This window comes from Pseudopipra pipra, chromosome 6, assembly GCF_036250125.1.
Source record: "Pseudopipra pipra isolate bDixPip1 chromosome 6, bDixPip1.hap1, whole genome shotgun sequence".
Classification (NCBI taxonomy): domain Eukaryota; kingdom Metazoa; phylum Chordata; class Aves; order Passeriformes; family Pipridae; genus Pseudopipra; species Pseudopipra pipra.
Genome location: NC_087554.1, coordinates 4,193,463 through 4,219,312, shown reverse-complemented (window position 1 = coordinate 4,219,312; position 25,850 = coordinate 4,193,463). Strand labels below are relative to the sequence as shown.

The 25,850-nt window shown below is 38.8% G+C and overlaps 1 protein-coding gene across 1 annotated transcript; it reads left to right on the top strand.

Moving 5' to 3' along the window:
• The first annotated feature begins 5,036 nt into the window (after positions 1-5,036).
• CAT (catalase) lies at positions 5,037-20,863 on the top strand. Its single transcript, XM_064657091.1, has 13 exons — positions 5,037-5,333; positions 9,474-9,645; positions 10,555-10,665; positions 11,977-12,107; positions 12,756-12,860; positions 13,281-13,406; positions 13,859-14,050; positions 14,920-15,072; positions 15,862-16,000; positions 17,322-17,452; positions 17,965-18,072; positions 18,672-18,758; positions 19,179-20,863. Exons 1-13 carry the CDS (start codon positions 5,268-5,270, stop codon positions 19,242-19,244), a joined length of 1,587 nt encoding a protein of 528 aa, XP_064513161.1. The 5' UTR covers positions 5,037-5,267; the 3' UTR covers positions 19,245-20,863.
• Positions 20,864-25,850: the final 4,987 nt, after the last annotated feature.

Sequence of the window (25,850 nt, the reverse complement as noted above, 5' to 3'; positions counted from 1 at the left end):
GACAACTAAAGAGATGCCATAATTCATCTTCTAGAATAAAGCAGAGTTTTAAAACTGCATTTATTTCACAACTCATTGAAATTACCTTAAAAATATTGGAGTTATGTTCAGCATCTCTTAATTAATGAAAATGAATCAGTGATGAACTGCCATATTTTAAAGTGTGTGTGTTTTCAGGACAAAAAAAAAGGTGCAAGAGAAACAATATTAAACTACGTTTGGATCATAAGCATATCAAACTTAGAAAATATTATCTTAATGGGATCCTGGCAGGCAATCTGAACACTGGGAATTAGCAGCAATTCCCTCCAGGTGATTCCATAGGAACTTGACCCATCAAGTCATCAGGGCAGATTATTATATATGTAAAGTGCTCTCTGAAACTGTGGCATCCAAATACCACGTGTCCCTGTTCCATTTGTCACATGCACTGGAAGAGGCTTTGATGTCTCTGTGCTTGCAGAGCTTTGCATCTTTCACAACTGACACAAAAAATATAGATCCAGCCTTTTTTTAGGCACCTAAGCATCATTACCTGCCTGACTTAAATCCCTCAGATTTGTTTTAGTGACTAGAGCTATTTGCCTATTGGTTTCAAAAATAATGACATTTTTTCTTTTTGTACCTTGCAAACCTTCTTCTTTGTCTTTCCTTGTTTACCGACATTCATATTTGCTCTCATGACACAAATCCCTCCCATTTGTTGCCATTCCACTGACTGTTTTCTTTGGGTTTTTTTCCCATAAACTCCCTGTGATAACATTATAATCTCTTTCAGTCACCACCATGATCCATAAAAAAATTCAGAAATCACCATGGAAAAGAACAATGTGTAATCAGATGACAAATTTTACACTGTTTTAATACCAAAACTAACTGAAATTTGATGTTAGAGCCATGCCTAAATCCATTCTAGCTGGTGTTATTCACTTCACGACCTAAATGTCAGTCATGCACTCAAAATTACACTAATTAGGGCTTTTCTTTCCCTGCTGGTAAACCTGTTGATATTGTAAAGTATATATGCCTATATCCAAATTTTTCAGAGGCACATATCTAATTTTTCCTGGCAATGAAACAACAGCCTGATTTTCCAGTCCTGCTGGGCAGCCAACATTTTTAATTGCCTTTAATTTTCTGGAAATCCAATTGGTTTGAAAAACCAGTTCATTTAGGATTCTCTTCTTTCTAGAGGATTAGAACACATGAAATGACACCTATTGTATCAAGGTATCTCTTGGATCAAACATCTATATTTATACATGCAAACACCCAGCATGCCAATTAAGCACTTGACTAATTTAAAGTACATGTGACTTAATCATACTAATGGTTGACCCATTTAAAAGCTTCAGAGCTTCTGATTCTAACAACTGGACAAAATATTGCTGTGTTCAGATGGAAATCTTTTGTTATGCAGAATGAAGCTTTTATGGGCAAAAACATGTTTCAAAACAGATGTTTTATTATTTATTAGGTAAATGCTTCAGATAATGCTGCCAATAATACAGAGGACAAATGCAGGAAAACATTCCTAACCTTATGGGTGCTCGAGCTTGAAAGGAAATCAAATAAAAAGAGCTACATTAACAAAAGAAAATTGTATGTGTACGATGTGAATTAATTTTAATAATGTAGTTTTATGGAATAAAAACATAAATATCCAGGATGCCAAATACATGTTTGAGTAACTCACCACTTGACAAGTGCTGTATTTCTTATTCTTTTCTTATTCTTCTTTCACTTACCTCAAGGACTATATTGCAGCTGTCTTTCCAGCACTAAATATGAAACACATAGATTAATTACATTCTGGTTTTGGTAAAAAATACAGAAAAAATTATTTTGCTCTAGGGCTGGTGTATCTATTGGCATTTAGGAACCACAAAGTTTGGAGACATCTAGTTCAAAATCACTGAAGTCACTCTCATGTTTTCAATGTTTTCCACTAGATCTGATAACTGAAAATACAAAATTTAAAAGTCTACATATAGTCAAGTTACTGAATGATAAACTTATCACCATGATGGCTTAAGCTGTAAATTGCTTTCAGACATACCCCACAGAGTACATAGAGATGACCAGTTTATTATTACCTCTCTATCTATCATCACAGACTATGTCCAGTATCTCCCACATGCCACCCAGAGGTTGGAAGGACTTTAAGAGCATGAAATTCACGTGTCTGTAATTGCAAGTTTGACATATAAAATTATTTTGGGTGTGTATTGTCAGCTTGAAATCAAGACAGACAATATGTTCTGTCTTCTGTATTACAATGGACTTTAATATGTTGTTTCTATTCATACGTCTCTGGGTTTTTTTCCAAAATATAGTAGCAACCTTCTTTTTCTGTCTGTATTTGCCATACTCAATCCTCTGTTGTGTGAGTAAACAGATAAATATTAGTCTATGTTCCTCTTTCAGTGATTTTTCTGGGCCCTGATATTTACACCACAGGTGACAGCAAAAGGATGGGTGGAAAAGTCATTTGCAGAGGTTCCTGAGGTGCTGTAAATATCCAAAGGTTGGCTACTGATAAAGGCCAATTACTATTTCAAGTCTTGAGAATAGATTCATTGTATTACTTCACAATTGGAGTACAGGCGGTGCTGAATTTGTTTCACGACTGAAAACATACTCAGTAATATCAATTATATTTTTATTACGTGAGCCTAAACCAGAGTTTTTATGTTTTTCTTTCTGACCTTATTCCTTGTGGCATAGGTAGAAAACGTATCCAAGCCTCACCTCTAGATACATAGTTTGGATACTCAGGAAGATACAAGTTTGAACATATTTAGTGGAAGTGTCAAAAATTAGGTTGCCCAATCCTGTGATCACTGTTCTCATCAATAATCAACTTAATTAAGAAGTAGGCACTCTCTGCCTTGTGCTTCCCTTTTCTGGTCTTTTAGAATAAAATAAAGGTTTGGATGCCTGTGTAATTTAATTAGCAAAGCAACAGGCACTGTGGACCTCCTACTCAACTAATTCCCTTGGGTGTAAAACACTGAATTACCTGTTTTATTTACAACACAATTGTGTATGTGTGTGTGAGTGACACTGACATTGCAGTTTTGTGTTTAAACTCACTTTAAATACAGAAAACAAAACACAAATGAAAAGCACCATGACTTTTAATCTCCCAAAATCTTAATTAAGGGTGAAGTGTGGTTTGGATTATGCCTCAGAAAGTCATGCAGCAACACAGAACCAGTCTCCCCAGGTAAATAAAGATGATTAATTCAGAATTGTTAATGGTTTGTTTACTTAACACATGTATAACAGGAGGCTCACACAGGCAAATAAGACGCCGCAGGAAACAAATATCAAGATAGAAGGGCGGAAAAAAGGAAATAAATGAAGATACCATAGCAAGAAACCAGTGGGATTCAAACCAGTATTCACTGCTTTCTTGACTAAAAAGGTAAAAAATTTGAGCAAGGTGAGAGATAAATGTATTTGTGTCAGGCTTAGCTTTATATGACCTTGCTTATGAAACACAGTCACTTGGTTTTAGTTAAGCTGAAGTGCAAACACTGTTTGCAATACATGCCATTGATGTTGCCACCTGCTCTCCCTTGGGTTTTATTTTGGCTTTTGCATATTTCCTTGGTCAATATTTAATCTCTTCTTGTTTGTTTTTTTATGCAAACATACACGTATGTATATACACTTATATCTTTTTCTCTAGCATATAATAAGAAGGGTTGATGGGAGAGGAAAGAAGTAGTTTTTACAAGTTACTCTTATTTTGAAACAGATTTGTGACCAGCAAGGTTATCTACACACCTTGACCAGCAACGTTAAACTTTAAAGGAAAAGCAAACAATAGCTTTTCATGAAAATGTCCACATTTTCCTCATGTTGCTGATTAAGCAAACTGAAATATCAATCACTGATTCAAAAAAAAATCATGTGTGTGCAATCCTAGTAGTAAATCTAGATGGTATAGTCTGATGATGTATATTTTGTATAGAAATATCAGAAACATAGGTGACCTTCCTTGCTCTTTTTTATTATGTTGGTTATCATGTTAAGGAAAAAAAGATTATGAAACTCAGAGACATGAAAGAAATGTACCGAATAAGGCTGAAGCAGAAAAAAGGGAGTTTTCTGTTCTTAATTCTGAGGAAAATTAATGATATTCCCTGTGTAGTACAGACAGAGGTTTAACCCTCTAATTCTCAATAACATATACTAGATAAAGCAATTGTCAGATTGAAATAATGAGCTAGACAACTCTTTGTGTCTGTTAAGAGAAAAGAATGCAAACATAATCTCGTAGATAAGCAGTTTAAGATAGAATATTCATGTTGCTCAAATGTTTTACCTCAGAATTAGGAAAAACAACCAGCTGTTAACCACTTTTATCAGCTGTGGTACATGAATTAGGCACAAAGCCAGATCTCCTTCAGTGTTACCAGTGCCTAATGGGAGAACAGTATTTATCTCATGATTCGTAAGCATAACTACATTATTAATTCAAAAGTGGGGTTTTTTTAAGGGTATACATTCAGAGCTCTAAAGAAATACTCTTTACTGTTGGGCGCATACGATTATTACCAATGTTAATGTATGACCTGTACCTCGTTTAAGGTACAAGAGCGAGCCTTTATATAGCTACACGTTTATATAGTTTTTATAGTTCTATTTGGTCACTTTGATTTTGCAGTTTACAAACATCTTTTTCCTGCCGAAACCAACCCTGCCTCTGAAACTCCGTAAGCAAGTGCAGCCTTCACAGCGCCCTGAGCCTGCAATTTCTTAACAACACCTCCACCCTCAGCGGCTGTAGAAAGCTCCGGCATCTCAAAATTTAAATCAGAGCCGAAAAAAAGTACTTTCACAGCTCCGTATTAGTTAATTACACTGCAACAAGGGAACGCCGCGGCCCCACCGCCCTCTCGGGGCGAGGCGGCGGGCGGTGCCTCGCAGGGCCTGATTGACGTGCCTGTTGGCCAATCACAGGTCGATCTGGCAGGCTGGCGGCGATTCTATTGGCTGAGGGGGTAGCGGGGGGCGGGCGCAGTGCCGGGGGTAGGAGCCGTGCGCGGGGTGCCTCCCGCTACCCGCTGGTGCTGCGGGTCCCCGAGGGGTGACACTGTGACACGGTGACAGGGCGGTGACAAGGCAACAGAGCGACCTCTCCGGCGCTGCCTCCTCGCTGGGAGCGAGCGCAGCCCCTCTGCTCCTGCTTTCCCGCAGCTCCCGCTTCCCTCCTCGCCGCCCTTCCTGCCTCGGGGGTCGCCCGCGATCGCAAAATGGCCGACGGGCGGGACGACGCCGCGGACCAGCTGAAGCAGTGGAAGAGCCACCGGGGCTCGCAGGTACTCGCCGGCACAGCCCGTTCCTCGCATCCCCGGGGGGAGCGGGCGAGCCCTGGAGCCGGAGGGTGCAGAGCCCGAGGTGTTCCGGGGGATGCGGGGCTCGCTGTGCGCGGGTGTCCCCGGGACACCGCCGGCGGGCGAGGCGCCCTCGCCCCGTTCCGCCCTCGCCCCCACGGGCTGGGGCCGTGCCCGGGAACAGCAGGCGCACGGAGGGCAGGGGAGCTGCCAGCTGGCCCCGAGCGATAAGGGCGGTCAGCGCTGCCTGGCCCCGAGCGATAAGGGCGGTCAGCGCTGCCTGGCCCCGAGCGATAAGGGCGGTCAGCGCTGCCTGGCCCCGGCATATTCCTTAGGCAGTAGTGGGGCTGCTCTGCGCCCAGGCCGGCAGGTCCTTGGGCAGAGATATCGTTAACTTTTCTCGTCTCAAGTCAGATGCTTGCATTTCAGTTTGCTGTCACATTGGTAGAACCCAGTGAAATTGTAACCAGGGAATAACATAAAAGATAAAGTGTGTTCAGCGGTATGTGGGGACTTGCTGACCAGGTTGAAGTGAATTTTTTAGGAAAAAGTTCTTCCCTGAGAGGGTGGTGAGTCACTGGCACAGGTTGCCCAGAGAAGCTGTGGCTGCCCCATCCCTGGAAGTGTCCAAGGTTGGACGGCTCTTGACCAGCAACCTGGGATAGTGGAAGGTGTCACTGCCCATTACAGGGGGTTGGAAGTAAAGGGTCCTTTCCAACCCAAACCATTCTGGGATTCTGTGATTCTGTGAAGTGAATTGACTGAAATCATAAGAGCATGTAACCAACAGCATGGCACTCAGCCTTCTGAAGCTATAGAATATTTCCAAAATATTTGGGTAAATATATAAATGCTGCAAGACTTGATTTCCCTCATTCTTCATCAAATCATTGTGACAGTTTCTGTATGTGTTTTCTGACAGAAATGTGTATATTCCATTTAATACTCTTCCTGCTGGTTTTACTAAGCAGAAATCTTACAAGATGGAAGTGGATGCCTCAGTTCCCGCTGGCTATATCTATTATGTCATCTTAATATTATTTTATTCTTCTCACTTCTAAAAGGTGCTGTGTGAGAACTACCTGCTGAGTTCTGACTTCATCAAGCCCCAGTGTGTGTCATAATGGCTCCTTTTTATCCATGAGTAATACTTTTTGTAAGGATGTCGGCTTTTCTGTAACATAGCAGCATTTGAAAACAGGCCAAGGTTAATTTGAAGGTTTGGGAGGCAACCCATAGTCTGTGTTGCATAAGGAGTCATGAGACTTTAAGATAGAAAGTAGGGAGGACTTATTAGAATTTTAAAGTGAGTTGTATAAGGTACAAAGTATCAGTAATGCCTGGAAGTGTGTACTTTGATGTGTGGTGTTTACAACAGCAGTGACTAAAATTCTTCTGGCTTTGTTTCCCTTCTTTCTGTCATGGCAGGTTGGTGCTGTAATGAAATACAAATGCAGATTCATGAGTTCTTGTCGTTTAAGGTTTGGACTGTATGCAGCTCCCAACCATATGAAAATACAGGCATCAAACAAGCTCAAGCCCAAAAGTAGTGTGAGAATTCTTCTTACAACTACTGTGTGGTTCTTTTCCTCTCCCTTCACACTGATAGAACTTATTTTGTGTGCTCCACAGGTTATCCTGAAACCAAAGTGAATATATCCTACCATTGCAAAAGTAAATATTTTTAAATTCTAATGAGAATGGTAGAAAGGACCTTTCAGAAAGTCTACTTGCATAAACAAAAGAGACTGTACAGCCACAAAGCTGTTAATTTTTTTATAGTCTTAGTTTCAACAAGCTGTGGTTTTAGCAACTACTTCTAGTAGTCCTAAATGTGATCATTAGAGGTGAAGTGGGTTTTAGACCTGTTGAGCTGGGAAGGGCTGCGTTACCTCTACAAACCTTCGCTCTTTGTGGCATGGCTTACAACTAATATTCAAAGGTTTTTTCTACCCTTAAGATAATCTCACAGATATTTTAAAGGCATAGGTGAATCAAAAAGTCTCCTTAAGACTAAGGATACATTTCCTCCTCCATTCTGTCTTTTACCAAGCTGTTGCAAGGTCTTTGCAGAGGAAAAGGTCATAGATGTAGTATATGCATTATAGTTCTGCCTCTGTGTGTTTAAACCTACTGGGCTGCTTAGAATTGATGAAGAATTCTGAGGTAACCAGAGCTCTAATTACACATAATTTTTCTATGTTTCTCTGTGGACTGAGTGAAACTTGGTTGATGCTTCAAGATGACATACTCTTGCATATTTCCATTGACAAACCGTAGATAATGTTTTTATTTAAGCAGATGTTGCTTTGACTTACGATACTTTAAATACAGGAAAGTTCCCATTTCAGCTTTAAGTTTCTGAGCATCATGTGCCTGTTTGTTATACATTGTCTTTTTAAATGTTTGTGCACATTTCAGTGTAGGTGAGAATTCCAGGCATCCTGAAGGAATTGAATTTATGCTTATGTCTTTATGCTAATGAAGTGGTGAAGGAAGAATAAAGAACTTGGATATTTTGGGAATGCAAGCCAGCTGAAGGAGTGTGTGTTGCGTATTAGCAAGAACACAGTGGAAATGCAGTTATCCTGTCAAATGTCTTTTATGTGGTTATTCAGGTACCTGAGCTAAACAAAGTGTCTGTAACTCCCTGTATTCTCTGCCTCATCCGGATCTCTGGGCGTGGATGTGAATAATTGTTCTTTCCCTGCCTTTGGGGGTTGCCTCTTGGGGAAAAAAGAAGTCTTCCATCAGAATTTTGTCTGTTTACCATAATTAAACCCCTTAAAGCAGAGCTTCCCTTGTCAGTGTGAAAATTGGAACCCCCTAAGTAGCTGATAGAAAAGTGAAGGCTTTTCTCCTCAAGAGTTGCTTTTTTCTTCTCTTCACCATCCCTTTTCATCTGTAGAACTTTAAAAGAAGGAGAACTAGTTATGAGGGGCTGAGTGAGTTTATGCTGGTGTGTCCTGTGGTCCAGGTAGGGTGGTGTGGATAGGGAGCCCATATGGATTCGTGGCAGTTTAGTGCAACGTGTGACTGGGTTTAGTGTTAATCTGTGACTTGGGTATTTGAGCTCACGCCGTTGCAAACTTTATTTTCTTTTCTTTGTACTAACTTCTGTTCTTCTGAGTCCTTTATATGCACTGCCCTGGCTCCTGACAACAAATGTACTCCAGGAAGAACTGGCACCTGTGACCATCAGGTCTCTGGAGCTGATGGACCTTTCTTGCTATGTTTTCTGCAGTACTCAGTAATATGGGAGTATTGCCTTAGAGGATTAATTGTATGACCCCATATGTGATGCAGAGAAAGTCCTTTCCACTGGGATTTTTTATGAGAAAATAGGAGTACACTCAATTGCGGTGCTACAGAATTCCAGCAGGTGTTTCTTGAAGTTTCTTGGAGATTTTTTCAGTTACAGGATCATTCCTGCTGCTGCTCTAAGTAGCCTATAAAAACTTAAACTCTTAAGGTATGAAAGGGAGGGGAAAAGGATGAGTGTGGGTTATCTTGGGCAGTTTCTTGATAGACAATAACAATGTTAGAAAAAAAAGAAAAGCTATGATTGCTGTCATTTTGACAGGACATTTCCGGGCAGTAGGGCTTGTGTTGATCTTGGTCCTTCCATGGTTCAGGAGTCAGAATGATGATTCCTCAGGTGTTCCTGTTATTTTCCATAGCTCTTCCACACCAATAGTAATCACAGATACCCCCTTTTATTCTTTATGCGGTGTGACTGTAGCTCTTTCCTTATGCCTCTGTCCCTGTACTGACATTACCTCCTCCTTCCTCTCCTTTCTTCCTTATTACTTTCCAGCAGCTTTTTTAGCTTTTTCTTCACATCCCAAATTTTTCTTGAAGCAAGACTAATAGTCTCAACAAGTGATATTTCTGAACCATGGAAAACATTCTTGGATTATACATGACTTGAACTCTCGTTCTTAAATAGCCTCAGACACAGCACTGGGATGTAGTTGACACATGTATTTTCTGTAACTACTTCCAGAAACTTAAGTCATTTTGTCATATACTTGTTCGTGTGACATGTAATGGTTGAACAGTCTGCACATTGTGTGATTTAAACACAGAGGGCTGAGTGTGATATTGACTGTCCCCTGCTTTCAGAAACCAGATGTCTTGACCACTGGTGCTGGGAACCCCATAGCGGATAAGCTGAATATTCTGACGGTGGGGCCACGTGGACCTCTTCTTGTCCAAGATGTTGTTTTCACTGATGAGATGGCTCATTTTGACAGAGAGAGGATTCCTGAAAGAGTTGTGCATGCAAAAGGGGCAGGTATGTTTAAACCTACGTATTTTCTTTGTGTAGAATTAGAGTTAAAAGCTTTGCAAGTAACACGTAGATTGTGACAATAAATTGCATTATGTTATCTATATTTAGTGTTATCAGTTATAATAAATCTATATGAACAACAGTGCTAGGGCCTGGTTTAAAAAAATCTCAGTGCCAAAACTTGAAGCACTGAAAAATTGTTTAAAAAAATTAAGTAGAAAAAATGCAGTTATTTGATTTTTACTGCATTTTCTGCAATCTCTGCTTCCTCTGCTTGTTCTTCCATAGTATCCCATTCCTCTGGAAGGGGAAACCTATCATCTCTATTTTAATGTTTGTTTTCGTGTTATTTAATAGAGAATCTTGTCTTTGTCTGCCAAAGCAAGCTGATGATATAATATTTAATTTAAAACCCTAAATAATTTAAAAATTTATTATTAATCTTAGAAGGGTAGAACTATCACCTCTGATTTTTGTTATGTGTTGCCCTAGAAGGAGCAGCATATGAATTTATAACGTGAATGTACATGGGAAAAGTTGCTCTGTGGGAGTGGAAAAAGTTTTGTTGCTTCATCCAGCTTGCAAGTGGACCAAAAATTCTGCAACACATAGCAGGATTAAAGAAATAATAAAGATAAATACACAGATCGTGGCAGAAGAGCATCTTCTGTACTGCTACTGGGAGCTGTTAACAATCAGTTAAGGAGCAGAGAGGGAGCACTGTGCAAATAGAGTGTTAAACAAGTTTCATTTTGTGAAAATAAATGGAGTGCTTAGAGCATGGAAATGAACTGTGTTTAAACTGCTGTATGTTTGCTTTTGGCTTGAAGTTGTATGTTGGACCACAGTAGAATAACAGATGAGTGGAAGGAAGGTACCTAGAGCTGATCTTTTGGAATTCCTGTTCTTCAGGAGCCTTTGGCTATTTTGAAGTCACTCATGATATCACCCAGTATTGCAAGGCAAAAGTGTTTGAGCACGTTGGGAAAAGAACTCCTCTTGCTATTCGATTCTCCACTGTTGGTAAGACTTTAAAATTACTGTGTACCCTCTCCTATGTGTGCCTTGGTTCCCGTGAGAGCAGTGTGGAGCACTTAAAGTAGTTTCAAATGCTTTTTGCCAACCCAGTCCTCCTCTGAATTTAAATTAATTTAAATTAATTAATTAAATGAATCGTGTGTAAGACCTTCAGCACCTTCTGCCTCTTTCTGTCAGAGCTCTCAGGAGACACTTTTCTGACTGAAATGCGAGAGGGAGGGTGACCTGCACTGTGTTTTTTCTAACAGAAAATCTGCTTTGTTTCTGGTTGGATCATAATCAACACTTGCACACTGCAGCTTAACACTTGGAAGTTAAATACATGTAATCTCTTATGCCCTGGGAATGTTTTGGGGATGAATGATGTAACGTAAATACTGGGCAAAAGAAAAGAAACAATCTTCCAGAAATAAACTCCGATTTTTTTAAAGAGTTGAATACGTAAACTAGCAAAATCTTAAATGCTATGAGTTAAAACATGCATTTTGATCAATATCTTGTCTGATAGAAAAAAATTATAATTCATAATGTGTATGTTACTACTTTATCTATATTTAAAAGAAATCCTAATGAGGATTTGGTTCTGGAAGTATTGGAGAGAAAAAAGTAATCCAAGAAGGCTGTGTCAGCAAAAATTAAGGGGTCCTGGTAGAGAGTAAAGACATGGAGCTGAGTTTGACTTTCCCTTCCTCTTCCCCTTCCCCTTCCCCCTGTTTGAACGCGTTCTGTAGAACACAGTTTTTATAATGAGAGGATGAGTGTCCTGCTTATTTCATCAGGATGTTCTGAACACTTCTGGAACACTTCTGCTCAGCTGTTGTGCTTGGCACTTCTGCCCTGGTAGAATTTACCCATTGAAAATTCTGTCCTGGATGAAGCAGGAGGAATTTAAAGGATTACAATCCTTCCATAATATTTTATTAGGCACGCTGGTTAGATTGCTACCTTCTACATGAGAGCTTTAACACTGGGATTTGATGCACAGAAACAAATGTACCTTTAGATGATTCAGCCTTATAATCTGATGATGTCTCTGTTAGTGATAATGCAGATTCCACTCTTAATTGGTTCATGTGGATATACTTGTTTTTCTTTCTTTTAACTTTAATGTTCGGGTGGGTTTCTGTTCACACTTTGAAGTACTGTTAAAAACATGCCTAAAATTCCTTGGTATAGAAAAGACTTGAATGCCCTTTTAGGATATTATGGCCTAATTTCAAGTTATATGGGGTTTTGCTTACAATTTGTATGCATTTCCGCTCCTAAGACTTCTGTATGTCCATGTGTTTCTTCAAGCTGGAGAAGCTGGGTCAGCTGATACAGTTCGTGACCCTCGAGGCTTTGCAATGAAATTCTACACAGAAGATGGGAATTGGGATCTTGTGGGAAATAATACTCCCATCTTCTTTATTCGGGATGCAATCCTGGTAAGCACCAGGGATGAGGGTACTTTGGGAAAGACTCCAAAAGTTCATTCACATCTTATTCTTGCCTCACTGAGAAGTAAAACCTGTTAAACTTTGTTACATACTCTGAACATTTTTGACTTGAAAAGATGTTACTAAAAAAAAAGTGAATTTGAGAACTAATGGTTGATTACTTATGTGATTTCATACTTTTCACTCTAAATTTTCACTTTAAAAGCTTCTTGCAAATTCTTTGTATTAAGTCTGATTTTTTTGGTCTTTTAGTAAGCTTAACAGCTCTTTGTAAGATGGTTTCTAGTGTCTTTGCATTTGTTTATAAGTCAGATCAGATACTCAGTAAAGTTACACAGATTTGAAAAGATTTACCTCTCACCTTATCCATCACAGAATGAAAACAGTCTTTATCTCTGAACAACCTGTTTATCCTAATTGTAAATGCTTGACTTTACCCTAATTTTACTGGTCTGTGAATGAATTGGTTGCAGGAGGGACGTGACAGTAGAAGATTTTTTCAGTTATCTTACAGCTTTGTCTCAGTTTTCAATATGCTGTTCTTTCATTGTGACACATATTGAAAAATTGTTTGTCTTGTTCTTGATCTCATAGAATTTCTTTTTTTTTTTCCTCCTCCACTTCTGGACAAATTAGTTTCCATCCTTTATCCATAGCCAAAAGAGGAACCCTCAGACTCATTTGAAGGATCCAGACATGGTGTGGGACTTCTGGAGTCTTCGCCCTGAGTCTTTGCATCAAGTGAGCTTCTCCTTTGACTTTATTTAGTAAAATCATGCTATGAAGCATGTTTTTAACTATCTCTTCTCCATGTTTGATCTAGAAGTCTATGTAGTCTTAGTTATATTTGTAATTTAAATTATCCATGCTTACCTGTTCTGTGCTTATGGGGAAGATCATAACATTACCACGAGGTTTATGTCTACTTCTTGTGGGCATAAAACTTCACATAGGTTTAATTCCCAGTTTTCCTTTGTGCAAAACCAAAGCAGTTTTTTCATTAGCACTCTTAAAACTTAAACTGGAAATTCCTCAAGGAATTCCTAACATTAACATAGCTTCCAGTGATACAGATTAATGCAATAAACAAACTTAGTCTTGAATGATCACTTTATCTTTGATCTGATGAGCCCTTTAATATTGTTTCATCCTTCACTTTAGGTGTCTTTCCTGTTCAGTGATCGTGGAATTCCCGATGGTTATCGCCACATGAATGGATATGGATCACATACTTTTAAACTGGTTAATGCTGAGGGAAGACCAGTTTATTGCAAATTCCATGCCAAGGTATTGATCTTTTCTTTTTTTTTTCCATTTATGTATTAGAGCTATACACCATGTTGGATTAAAACCATAAAAGTGTTCAGTGACTTTTCAAGTTTAAATCAGAGACAACTTTTTAGTGCTTGGACTGAAAAGGTGTGTGGTGTCCTTGTTTAATATCAGTAGCATACCTTTAATCAATATAGTGGGTCATTGTTCTTGCTAACACAGCAGTCATTTACTAGACTATAAAGAACTCTTCTTTGGGGAACTGTTTCTTGTTATTGGAGCACTATCAATGAACTGATTTTTATTTGAAAGGCAGCTGTTGAATGTACTGTAAATCTGAACTCAAATTGTTGCAAGTTGGAACATGGACAGTCTCACTCTTGGATTACAAATCTTGTTAAAATTCATTCTGATTAATGATTTCTGTAATACTTTGTAACTGGTGCTGTTGCTTTTATTGCTTTTAGACTGACCAGGGCATCAAAAACCTCTCTGTAGAAGAAGCAGGAAGACTGGCTTCTACTGATCCTGACTATGCCATACGTGATCTTTACAACGCCATTGCCAAGGGGGACTATCCCTCATGGTCTTTCTACATTCAAGTTATGACCTTTGAAGAAGCAGAGAGGTTTCCATTTAATCCTTTTGATGTAACTAAGGTACATCAAATTGTGAATATTCCATTTCAGCTGGTTTAAGAAAGGTCAGGAGATAACGTAGCAAGTGCCAGAACCGAGCTTATCTGTAAAAAAAGCGTAACAGTTTCTGTGGATTAGCACTGTTCTCTTACTAGTTCCTATCAATAAAGTTAGTCTGGCCTTTTTATTCTTCCCTTCTAGTTTTTAAGTGTACTCTTCATTATATAGCCATGATGAGTCAGATTCTGGAGATGAAATTGCAGTGATGTTGTATCTGATGTTACTCTTCCTCAGTGAAATAGGGATAGGGCTTGATTCCAGAACTGGATGTCACTTCAGAACTGTGATCTCAGATCAGAGGGTCACACCCTGAGCTCTGTTGGTCTAATTTTGTCAGACTTCCAATAGCTGTTCCTAGGAATGGCCTGTTGGAAAATCCTCACAAAAACTTGTACTACGCTTTTTTTCCCCTCTAATATTGCTCTCCCCAAATGGCTGAAGACTTTTTGAACTTGAAAATAATGGCTCAAGTGACAAAGACAAGGCCAGTTAAGCTAGTTAAGCATTTTGAAGTAGCTGAAAACAATTGTGCCACCAGTTCCACCTACGAGGTGCATTCCTAGGCAGTTTTTCAAGCCCCTGCGGGTATTTGATTTAAGTACTCAAGAGCTGAGATTATCCTGGGATGATGAAATAAGTTGCATTAATACTCTGTATTAGTTGCAAAAGACTTCTTAAAATAAGACATTTCTCAATGTTTGTTAGCAAAAAAGAAATGCAGGAATGAATTTTCTCAATCAAGGCTTAAATCAGGCAAACGCTGCCTGGCAATTAAGCTAGATAATACTATAATAATGTTGGTTTTAATGTATGTGTGTTATGTCTTATAGGTTTGGCCACATGGTGACTACCCTCTCCAACCTGTGGGGAAGCTGGTCTTGAACAGGAATCCTGTAAACTACTTTGCAGAGGTGGAACAGATGGCATATGATCCAAGCAACATGCCACCTGGGATTGAACCTAGCCCTGATAAAATGCTGCAGGTAAACTGCAATGTGTATGAGATTTGACCTGGTGAGCATTGTTTGCTTTGCTGTTTATGAAAACATTCCTATCCCTGTTCGTGTAGCAGCAGTAAACCTGATGGATCAAAAGCAAGTGATTTTTTTATTTATTTTTTCTGTGGCGGTGGTTTATTGATCACCATTTGATGTGCTCATGCAGAATTGAAATATAAAGAGAACAGGACAGAACTAAAGGAAGAGAAAATCTGGACTTTAGAGGGCATCTGCAACAATTACCAAAGTTGTCAGTCTGGGATGGATGAAGCCATGGCAGCAATGCACATTTATTCATGTTTTTACAGCGTTTCTCAGAATTCTAAATTCTTACGAGTAAGAGGTGAACTTTGGTGCTCTAAAATACAGATATAACTAATTCCTGATACAAACCACAAGACTAGAAGTAGTATCGGATTTCTTATAGCTCACAACATTTGATAAGGCTCATTGCAGAGTCATCGATGTTTGCATGTTATGGTTTTTCAGATTAAATCCAAATTGTTATTTCAAATTATATCTGTGGAAACAAGAAGGTATTTTGACAGTTTTAGCTGGATAAACCCTTGAACTATCATGCAGTTCTTTTTTTGCCTCTCTTCACTCCCTCAAACTTCATAGTCAGAGTCTGTTGTCTTGGCATCTGTATGTCACCAGAACTGCTGAAGGTTCAGTTCAGTAAATAATGCATTTAAAAATAAGTGAAATAGTGTTCAATGCTTTGAATTGACATGTACCACTGCAGTGATCTCTTTTCTGTTTATGATATTTTAGGGACGTCTGTTTGCATACCCTGACACTCACAGACACCGCCTGGGCCCAAATTATCTCCAGATCCCTGTGAACTGCCCCTTCAGAGCCCGTGTGGCCAATTACCAGAGGGATGGACCAATGACTGTTACTGACAACCAAGGTAGGCATGCAAATACCTTTCAGTGTAATGACACTTATGCATGGACTGCAGAATTCTTTTCTGTTCACTTCCCGAGCTTCAGAATTCCCAGTCTTCACCACTCCTGTTTGTGTATCCACTCTATCTCTTGTCAGTCTTGTACAAGTTTTGAGAATCAAAACTTCCTGTAAAACAGAAGTTTGATTGGGTAGATTACAGAATATATTATCTACATGTGTTTTTTTAAGACTCTAAAGAAGCTCATGGATGTTTCTGACACACCTTCAGGCTTGTTTCCAGTAGTTGATACGCTTAAAATAAGTGGTTTTCAAATCGATGTAACTTCTGCTTTCTAAAAAAAGACTAAATTATTCATTTTGTAAGCAAAGGGGGGGCAGGGGGAAGGAAGCTTTTGGTACCTGAAAATTAGAATGTTTGTCATCTTTACATACTTGTTATGATGGGTGTATATCTCTGCTTTTAATCCAGGAAAGGAGACTTCAGATGTTTGGATACGGGATGGGGAGTTTGTTTAAAAGTATGACAACCAAGTGAAGCTTAAGATGTTTTTAAAAACTTAACAAATAGGCCTTTAAGAGAAAGGGGGATTGCAGAACACCTGCAGTTAAATTCATTCAGTATTGTTTGTCCCTAGTTATGTTCCTTTAAAGACTTCTAGAAACATGCCTGTTAAAGGGGTTTAATTGAAAAAGTTCCAAATTAATTATTTGAAATGAAGAAACATGTCAGAGAAATATTATTACAGAATTTAATTACTACCTCTTTGTTTCTACTTCTAGGCAAAATCTAATCTAAAAATAATAGAGGTGGGCTAAATGTCTTTTGAGAAATCTGCATTTGAATCTGTTAAATTTAAAAACACTTTCTTATGCTCAGTCCACTTCATTGAACTGCTTTGCTTTTCTGATTTCCAAGAGATTGCGACAGGCAAGAGTGAAAATGAAGTGTAACTTTCCCTCTGTTGAGCAGCTCATGGCCTGTCAGTGTTTGCCCAATAGTGACAGTTTTACACCTGAGAGTAAACAAGGATATACTTAAGCTGTGGCTCATGCCAAAATATGTATTCCCTTGGGCTGGGGATTCTGACACCTGCTGAGGGAGGAGAAGGAAATATTTGAAAAACAAGAGAACAGCCGCTCTTGGCCAGGAACAGATAATAAGTTCATTTTTATGCAGTTCTGTACATTTGTGTTTAAAATACACCCCCTGTATAGGGAAGCTTATGTTCTTCTAAGCAAAGAACGTTGTCTTCTGGCTTAATCTGAGAGTGCTGGCATCTGATTGTTTTGGCTTTTGGGGGGTTGTTTTTATTTGTTTTCAGGTGGTGCCCCAAATTATTACCCCAATAGCTTTACTGGTCCAGAAGATCAGCCCCAGCTTAAGGAGAGCCGAACGTTCGTTTCAGGGGACGTGCAGCGCTACAACAGTGCCAATGAGGACAATGTGACTCAGGTGTGGGGCATGGAAGGACAGGATGGGTTTACAGGGTGACTTTAGAGAATATTAATAGTGTCGTGCAGACGTAGCTCCTTTCTGAAGCATCTGGGCTGAGCTGAAGGTCTCCAAACAGCACAGTTTCATGAATAACTGAATTTTTGCTGGCAGGACAATTAGCGAATTGTCCCAGACCTTTGCCATCCATATTTTGGGCATCAATATATAAAAGGCTGCGACGTGACTTCTTGCCAGTAGTATCTGCAGATACACAAACTAGAGTGTGTCATGCTGTGATCCTCAATTCCTGAATTAGATCCTAACAGCAATATTTATTTTCATTAATTCCATAAGCAACAGTTTAGTTCAAGTTAGAACCAGAAGGAATTGGTAGCAGGTTTGCCAAAGGAAAACCCTCACAGGTTGGTTGCCTTTTGAATTTTAAGTATTTTGAGTGTTTTGAGTATTTTCTAACTGCTTGCTTTTGGGAATTTCCAAATAACCCTTTTTTTTTTCCTTCCAATGGCAAGGTACGGGAATTCTACCTCAAAGTGCTGAATGAGGCAGAACGCCAAAGGCTCTGTAAAAACATTGCTGAGCACCTGAAGGATGCACAACTCTTCATCCAGAAACGAGCTGTAAGTGGCCTCTTTGGTTTTTAGCCTTGGCTCTTTATTCCAGGTTTTCTCCCAGTCCAGTAATTTTGTCAAAATGGCAACATGCTTATGGAAAAGAAGATCAGGAATTCTCTGAGAAGGCTGGATTTCTTCTTACACAGGAATTCTCAATACAGATGTGCCTATTTACATAATATAAATAACATACAACATGTTAAAATAATCTTTTCCTGGTGGGAAGAATAGGGTAGATATTGAACATTTAGGATGTATTTAGCTTAGTGCTTAAAAAATCAGATGACTGCCAGTGTAATGTTTAGCTCTAAACAAGGAAAAGGCAGTGAGGGCCAGGAAGGGATTGGATCTTTATTCTTCCCAGTGTAATTTGGTTTAAATTGAGAATGAACTCTAGGTGAGACAGTAGAAATAGTGTTTCAAGATGTTCATATCTCATTTCTGGCTGGTCAGAATTAAACTTAGAGAAAAGAGTTTTCATCCTCCTTTTTGTCCTTATGATACAAGTACTGCTTGTAAACTGCAGAGCAGAAACATGCTAAAGAATATGTTTGAAATGGAGGAAAAAATTCCTGTTGCCTTTTCTGTTCTGTCTTCCTGTTTAGGTGAAAAACTTCACTGACGTTCATCCTACCTATGGTGCCTGTGTCCAGGCTTTGCTGGACAAGTACAATGCTGAGAGTGGGAAAAAGGTATGGTCATGATTTTTGTAGCTGATTTTTGATTGGCTGTGAATTCTTTTGGCTTCTCTTGTAAATCCAGTGAAGTGAGAAATTGGTTCTGATTCCCATTTGATTTGAAGGCCAGAAGTCAGTGCATGTAGAATTACAAAATAAGGAAACATCACTCTAATAACACTCAATTAAATGTTGATTAACCAATGATGTGCAATTACTTTGTGTCAACTGGGGTTTGTAAGGCTTCTGGAAAATAACTGTATGTGATCTGTGATGTGTTCAGGTTAATTACCCCCTCTTTGTAATGGTAATGAAGCATTTCCACAAGCCTTTCCTGGGCTCAGTGCTTGCTCCAAGGAGCCACAGCATTGACTCAAGTACTCATTTTTTCTCTGAAGTTCTCTAATTTTAATGGAAGTGTTGTGTTATTTTTAGGATGTGATTAGAACATACACACAGTCCACATCTCGTATGTCTGTCAAGGAAAGATCCAACTTGTAAAACATCCTGCAGAGATTTGCTTTATGAATTTTGCATCCCTGCAACTGCACAGGAACCAGTTGAACACGTTGATGAATGTAGCAGATCTTGGCCCAAACACGGGAGTGTTCTAAGTTGTGATTTACTGAGCTTCCAAGTGCTTTTGTCTGTATTGGAAACCAGGTGACAAGAGCTAATGATCCCCTCAATAGTGCCTTTCAACACAAGTGCTTTACTGCTTGATATGGTGTTTTTAAAGGCAATTCATGGTTAGAAATTCTCTTCTAATCAAAATACTGTCTAATTTTGTTGTGTCAAACTTTCCTGGCTAAATCACACAGGAGGATTTCTATAATGACATTGTGATTGTCCTCATGGATAAACTTGTAATGTTAAAAAATTGATGTTGCTCAATTATTTCTTATAAAATAGTTATCTGTATGTATTTGTAAATGCATCCTTTAAATTTCAGTTTTGGCCTTCCAGAGGTAAAATGTTATGCAGTAGTTTGAGTAAAATGTTGGTATGTCTCATTCCTTATGGTAGAAATGAAGTTAACTACAAAATTTAATCTGAATATAGGTAAATTTTATCCCAATATGTGTTTTAAGATAATCTTTGCTTGCTAATGCTTGGTTGGGATATAACTGACATAGGGGACATAGGAAATGTTATTTTCTTATTCCATACACTGTCCAAGAAATTTGATTCCATCTTAAAGTCCTTTCAGGCACTGGGAGGTAAATTGTTCTTTCTAATCTGTAAGAAATTAAATAGAAAAATATAAATATGCCACCTGTTTGACAGATTAACCTCCAAATGCACAAATATTTTTAACTTGGCTGAATTCAAGCTCAGGGCCTTTCAAAATTATTCCAAATGGTTCCTGAAGTTCTGTTGTTTTACTGCAATAATCTGCTATTGCTATTTCTGAATCAAGCCAGAGCTAGTTTTTAGAATAAGACTTTAAAGTGGAATGTTCTTATGAATGTAGGTATCTAGAAAATATGTATAAAGTCTGATTTTAAGCATGTTTAATGTTACCTAATATAATCAGTGTCCAAGCTAAATACAGAGCATTTCAGAGCTCAGCTACTAACACTTAACTCAGACAAATGTGATAAAAACATCAAATCATGGCAGTTTGGAGGTGATTTTTCAATATTCAGTGTGCTTTTGGGTGTGTCTTGAGTTGTATTTTGAATAGCATTATTTCCTGATTTGACATTTAAGTGGGAATTCCCAGAAGTGATGGCAGATAGATAAAGAAAAGTACATACTAAGTGCTGTCCCATTAAATTAGAAAGCTATTAATTAAAATTAAGTAGAAAGCTACTTTTTCTGCAGCTCAGTGATCTACTAATATATAGTGTTAAATTATCTGAGATAGAGGTGCAGTAAAATAATATGAACTGATAACCTATTGTATTCTGGTATTCCACTGGATTTTTACCTGATCAGGCAGGTGGGAGCTGTGAAAGAGCTACGTGATTAGGTGGGAATATTTCTTGCTGGAACATTAAATCCTAATGAGTTTTGGAAAAGAGTAAACAAGGCCTAATCTTCTAAATTTTGGTTGTATCTGCTAAGTGAATTATATTGTTGTCTTTTGCTTCTGAAATAAACTGAATTTAAAAGTCTCTTGGCTACATGTTTTCTGTGAAAATGTCTTCAAATAGTGTGTTTTAATCTAGGAAGTTCATAACTTCATCAGCTTTTTTTGGAGATGGTGCAGAAGCTGTTGAAGTTCTGGGTAATTGGTATCAGTTTCCAAATGTAGTTATTTTGTTCCTAAATCCCTACTTTTTCTTTCCCAGGTAAGGAACTGCGTGTCTTGTTGTACATTGCGAAGTATCAGACCATGCCCATAAATTATCATTATTAATAAATTCTTCTGTAATTTAGAGTAGTTTAGTAATTAGGCTAAAATTTGGACGGTGTCAAGTTAAAAAAGAAAATCAAGCACGAGGGAATGAGGAACAGAGAGGAAACACCTTGTGCAGTGATGAGGAGACATGGAATGGGCTGGGTAGGTTGTATGTACCTTTTGCAGCTGCCTTTGTTCTGAAAACTCACATTTCAACTACACAGTTGTGCTTAAATGACCTGTGTTATGCTGCTAAACTGGCCATGACAAGTGTCACACAGAAAACTTGGCTTTTTTCAGAAGGTGCTGAGAGGGTTGGGCAACACTGGAGGACCAATAATGCTGTTTCTTCAAACAAATGAGACAACAAATCCATTTACAGCTACTTACTGTGGGAATTATAGACTGTTGACATGGCACAATCTCACTCGTGTTTTGATTTTGTGTTTTATTGAATTAAAATCAAACATTGCTTTGACAGGTTGTGTCATTACAATTTTCAGTGATCTATAGAGGAGAATTTCTCAGTGTTTTCTTATTACAGTTTTATTTCAGATGCTCATCTGTAACAGTGGAATTGGTAATGAATTTGAAACTAATGTTTTGGAAATTACAGTTTCTTCAGGAGTTCTTCTCCTTCTCATGGGCCTTTATTCCTAGGTTGTTTTCCCTTTCCCAAAATGATTGATCTTGAGTATCCAGAAAACCTGAGCAGATTCTCAAATCCCATTTGTTGAGGTGAGCTGTGCCAGGAAATAAGTGAGTTCATAGGATTGCTACGTATTATCCAGGGAAGAAAGGTGAGCTAGGTTTGGATCAGACTGTCACTGTTTTAAATATATTGGAAAAAGGAAATCAGGGCTTTCTTGAACCCAGCTGGCTCATTGTCTGGTGGAAGCCATGAATGGAAATTGTCTCCTAAGCAGTACATAGGTATCCATAACTTCAGCATCCATCAAACCAATCATGTTGATTTGCCAAATATTGTTACTCATCTTGGAGAAAAAGCCTGTTTGTTCTCTGGAGATCTGATACATAAATTCTCAGACAGGTGGATCTGTGAGTCACTGTTTTCTCACCAGATGTTTCCCTATGAGGGTGGTGAGGCCCTGGCACAGGTTGCCTGGAGAAGCTGTGGCTGCCCCATCCCTGGAAGTGTTTGAGGCCAGGTTGGACAGGGTTCTCTGTCCCTGGTTGCTGCAGGAGGTTGGTAGAGGGCCCTTCTGCGACTTTTCTGCACTCTGAGTTTAGTTTGGTGTGGGGTTTGGGGCTTCAGAGCAGCCTTGCAGAAGGCAATCAGTCCAGAGAAATGTTGCATGTTCTGATCTCCTGTTGATAGTACATTATATGAAGATTTGCAGTGTGTGGTGAAGCTTGGCCATTCCCCCCAGGCAATATTGTAGAACTTAAGCTGAAATTGTAGAACTTAAACTCGAAATTGTGGGGTCAGGACAAAGGTCATGACATGCAAATGTGGACTTGAGCATACCCTGGACTCTGTTGACATCAAGGGTGCAACCCAAGCAGTTGCCTAAGTCCATTTTGGACAGAACTGGAAAAGCACTAAGGCTCTATTTTGATGATTTGACATGAAATTAAGGCAGTTTTGCCAGATTTGTGGTTTATGTTTCAGTAATTGCAGGATTCTAACTTAGCTCTTGAATCCAACCTAAGAACTAAAGACTTTTAGTCTGTGCTGTACCATCTTCTCACAAACAGCTGTTTGAGGTACGTACAAACCTATCACGTTCCTGTTCTCTTCTGTGCCATATCAATGTACTTTTCCTGTGGAAGTTTCTCTCACATGAAAAATCCTGAGGTTTTCTCATTCGAAGTGATTTCAGTTGTGCGAATGGATCAGTCAGACCAAAGAATATTCCTGAAGAATCCCTGAGTTTGCAAAAGCTTGTAAAAGGGTGCACAGTTACACACTCTGGGAAAGCAAATCAAGGCTGAACAATGAGGCAGTGGTGTAAAAATAACAGTTGAAGTATATCCTGATAGTTTCCTGTTAATGATGACACTTTTACAGCCTGGATTGCTGAGCAGAGCCTGGGATTTGGTTGTGTGATGAAAGCTTGGATTTTGTCATGCTGGAGTTCCACCCAAAGCCAAACTCCCACCCCAGAGCAGCTGGAAATCTCCCTGAGGAGAGCTCTCAGGAGCTGGGCTGAAATTTATTTTTGTATCACTCACTGAAGCTTGGTAAACTGAGAGTTTTAATGCCTTTTTAATGAAAAAGATAAAATAATTTTGCATTCTGCCTCCCAGACCAAAGTAGCTGAATCAAGGAGGTCAAAGAAGACAACGTCTTCATGATTTCTTATGAACCTCAGAAATTCACCTTGATCTTAATCCATTTCATTTAAATCTTTACAAGATTATAAAAGGCTTTTTGCTTAGTGGAATCTTATGATTCAAATACTGTAAATCTCTAATGGACTAAGTCAGAAAAAAACCTTGGTTTCCTGTTTCATAACATGATAAAACAGAGAATGCTTTATATAGATTTGCTGTGCCAGTAAATGTCAACGTTTATTCTTTGCTCATTTCTCTCACGTTTCCCCATTTTAAAACTTTGACCAGTATTGGGAACTTTGTTATTATTTTATTTTATGGTTTGTTTGTTTGTTTTCCCTAGTGCAATTATCCTCCTCTCTCTGATTGTTGATTCAGGATTGACACACAAGTGGATGCACTTTCCTACAAATAGCTGGGAAGCCAAACTATTGTATGATCCTATTTTCCACACTTAAGTCTTGGGAATCTTTGACCTTGTGCATATATTTTGTAAGAATTATTCAGGAGAGATAGATGAGAAATTCTGTTTGCAGACCTAGTTGCAGCTGCAACACTCCCCAAACAGACTGAAAATAAAAAATGCCTTAAGCCAGCCTTCCCTGGGATGGGAGCTGGGCAAATTGGCAGCTTTAAGCCTGGCTTACAGGATGTGACTGGATTGCACTGGAAGTGTGTGAAAAAGTGGTAACTGAGCTCTTGTGGAAGTTGGTCTCTTACTCTGTACGTGGACTGCGTTTGTGAGAAGCTCTCCAGAAGATGGAAACCACTGGAACACCTGAATCTAAATACTCATTTCTCTCTTCCCCTTTAACTTGCTTTATTCCATCCACTGCAGTCACTTCGCCCTCATTGCCCACGTCCAGCCTTCTTTTTGCTTCCTCCTCGCTTTTAAAAAACTCAATTAAACATGTTTCTTCACCTTGGCATTGTCTTGATAGAACAGATCAAAGGAAAACATGCAAAATAAATTGCCTGTTTGGCCAAACATCCCCTTTTGTTGGGTGCTGGAGTGAAGGTTTGACCCTGCCCGAGCCAAGGGCTGCACGACCTGTTCCAACCACCTCTGCTCAGGCCCTTACATTACACAATACCAGCTCTGCCTAAAGGTGGAATCTTTAGCAGGAATTTGATGTATTTTGTCTCACTTGCATTTTCCCCTCTGATCTTTCTGTTATACCCAGTTAAATCAGGCAGTAATTCTGGTGTTATTTTTTGTGTAGCTCGAGTTGAGGGGGAACATCAATACTGATGTGTATGAAGGAGATAAAAGTATGTAGCTCTACTTAATCATAGCTCCCATATTGTCTACAGGGTCTTAATGCTCTTGATTTTGTGGAGAGAATTGGGAAAAAACAAGGATGAAGGAATCTGCTCATTTGTCCTGCTTTACTTATTGCAGAGTGCAAGATGCTTTAAACACTCAGTACTTTGCCTAAATGCTACTCTTTATTTAGAGTTAAATAAGTTTCAAGCTTCTTTTAATAAAATTATGCATCTGGTAGGTGTATATGTGCAAGTTTATGAGGGCTGCAGGATGAGCAATAGTTTCAACACTTCCATGAAATAAACATGGTGATTATACTATAAAAATTTTGGCTAAGATCTGTCAACATTTGAATTGACACAGCTGTTTGTTAAAATAGTCAAGATTTTTAAAAATTATTTGCTATTCAGCTTTACAACACAGAAAATAAAGTGCTTATTTCATTTATTTAGATTTATTTAGTATGTCTGTTAATGTGAGGTGTTGTATGTAAAATGAAATTTGTGATGCACGTTGTTGTTTCTTAAAACAGGGCCCTTTTCCAGAGAGATTTTATTGGAAAAATACTTCACTTTGAATTTAAACTTTCACTATTATTTCCAGTGGAAACTTGTCTCTCCTGAACCTCTGATTCCAAGATAAGACCATTGGAAAAGAACAGAATTTGCCTTTCGGAGTTGCAGGAATCAAGGGTGTATTTTAGAATAAGTCAGTTAATATTTTGTGTTATTTTCACTGTTCTTCCCATTTGGAGAAGATGCTTTAGTGGTGATGCTTATTTTACTTTCACGCTGTTTCCATGTACCATAACTGTTTTACGTAAGAAGTTTTTTTGTGTTTGTTTGTTTGTTTGTTTATGCTTTTCTGCGGTTGTGTAACTAATTTGTATGTGTTCCCTACCTTCTTTGTAAAATCTCACCCAGCTATCAAATATTTTCCTGAGGGAATGCTGGCAGCCTTTCCTCTGGGGCTGATTCTGATAGGATTGGTCAAAGATAATCGGCAACTCCTATTTGCTCTGGCATTGATCCATTTTGCTTAGGCTTTATTCCATATTTATCCACAGCCCTTCACCTCAGTCTTGCTCAACTTTCTTACACACCTTTCCTCATTTGTGCTAAAAACATTTACGGCTCTCTTTTTTTAATTGCATTTTGACTTGCAGGGTCCTGACTGCAAGTTGCACCAAGAGCCC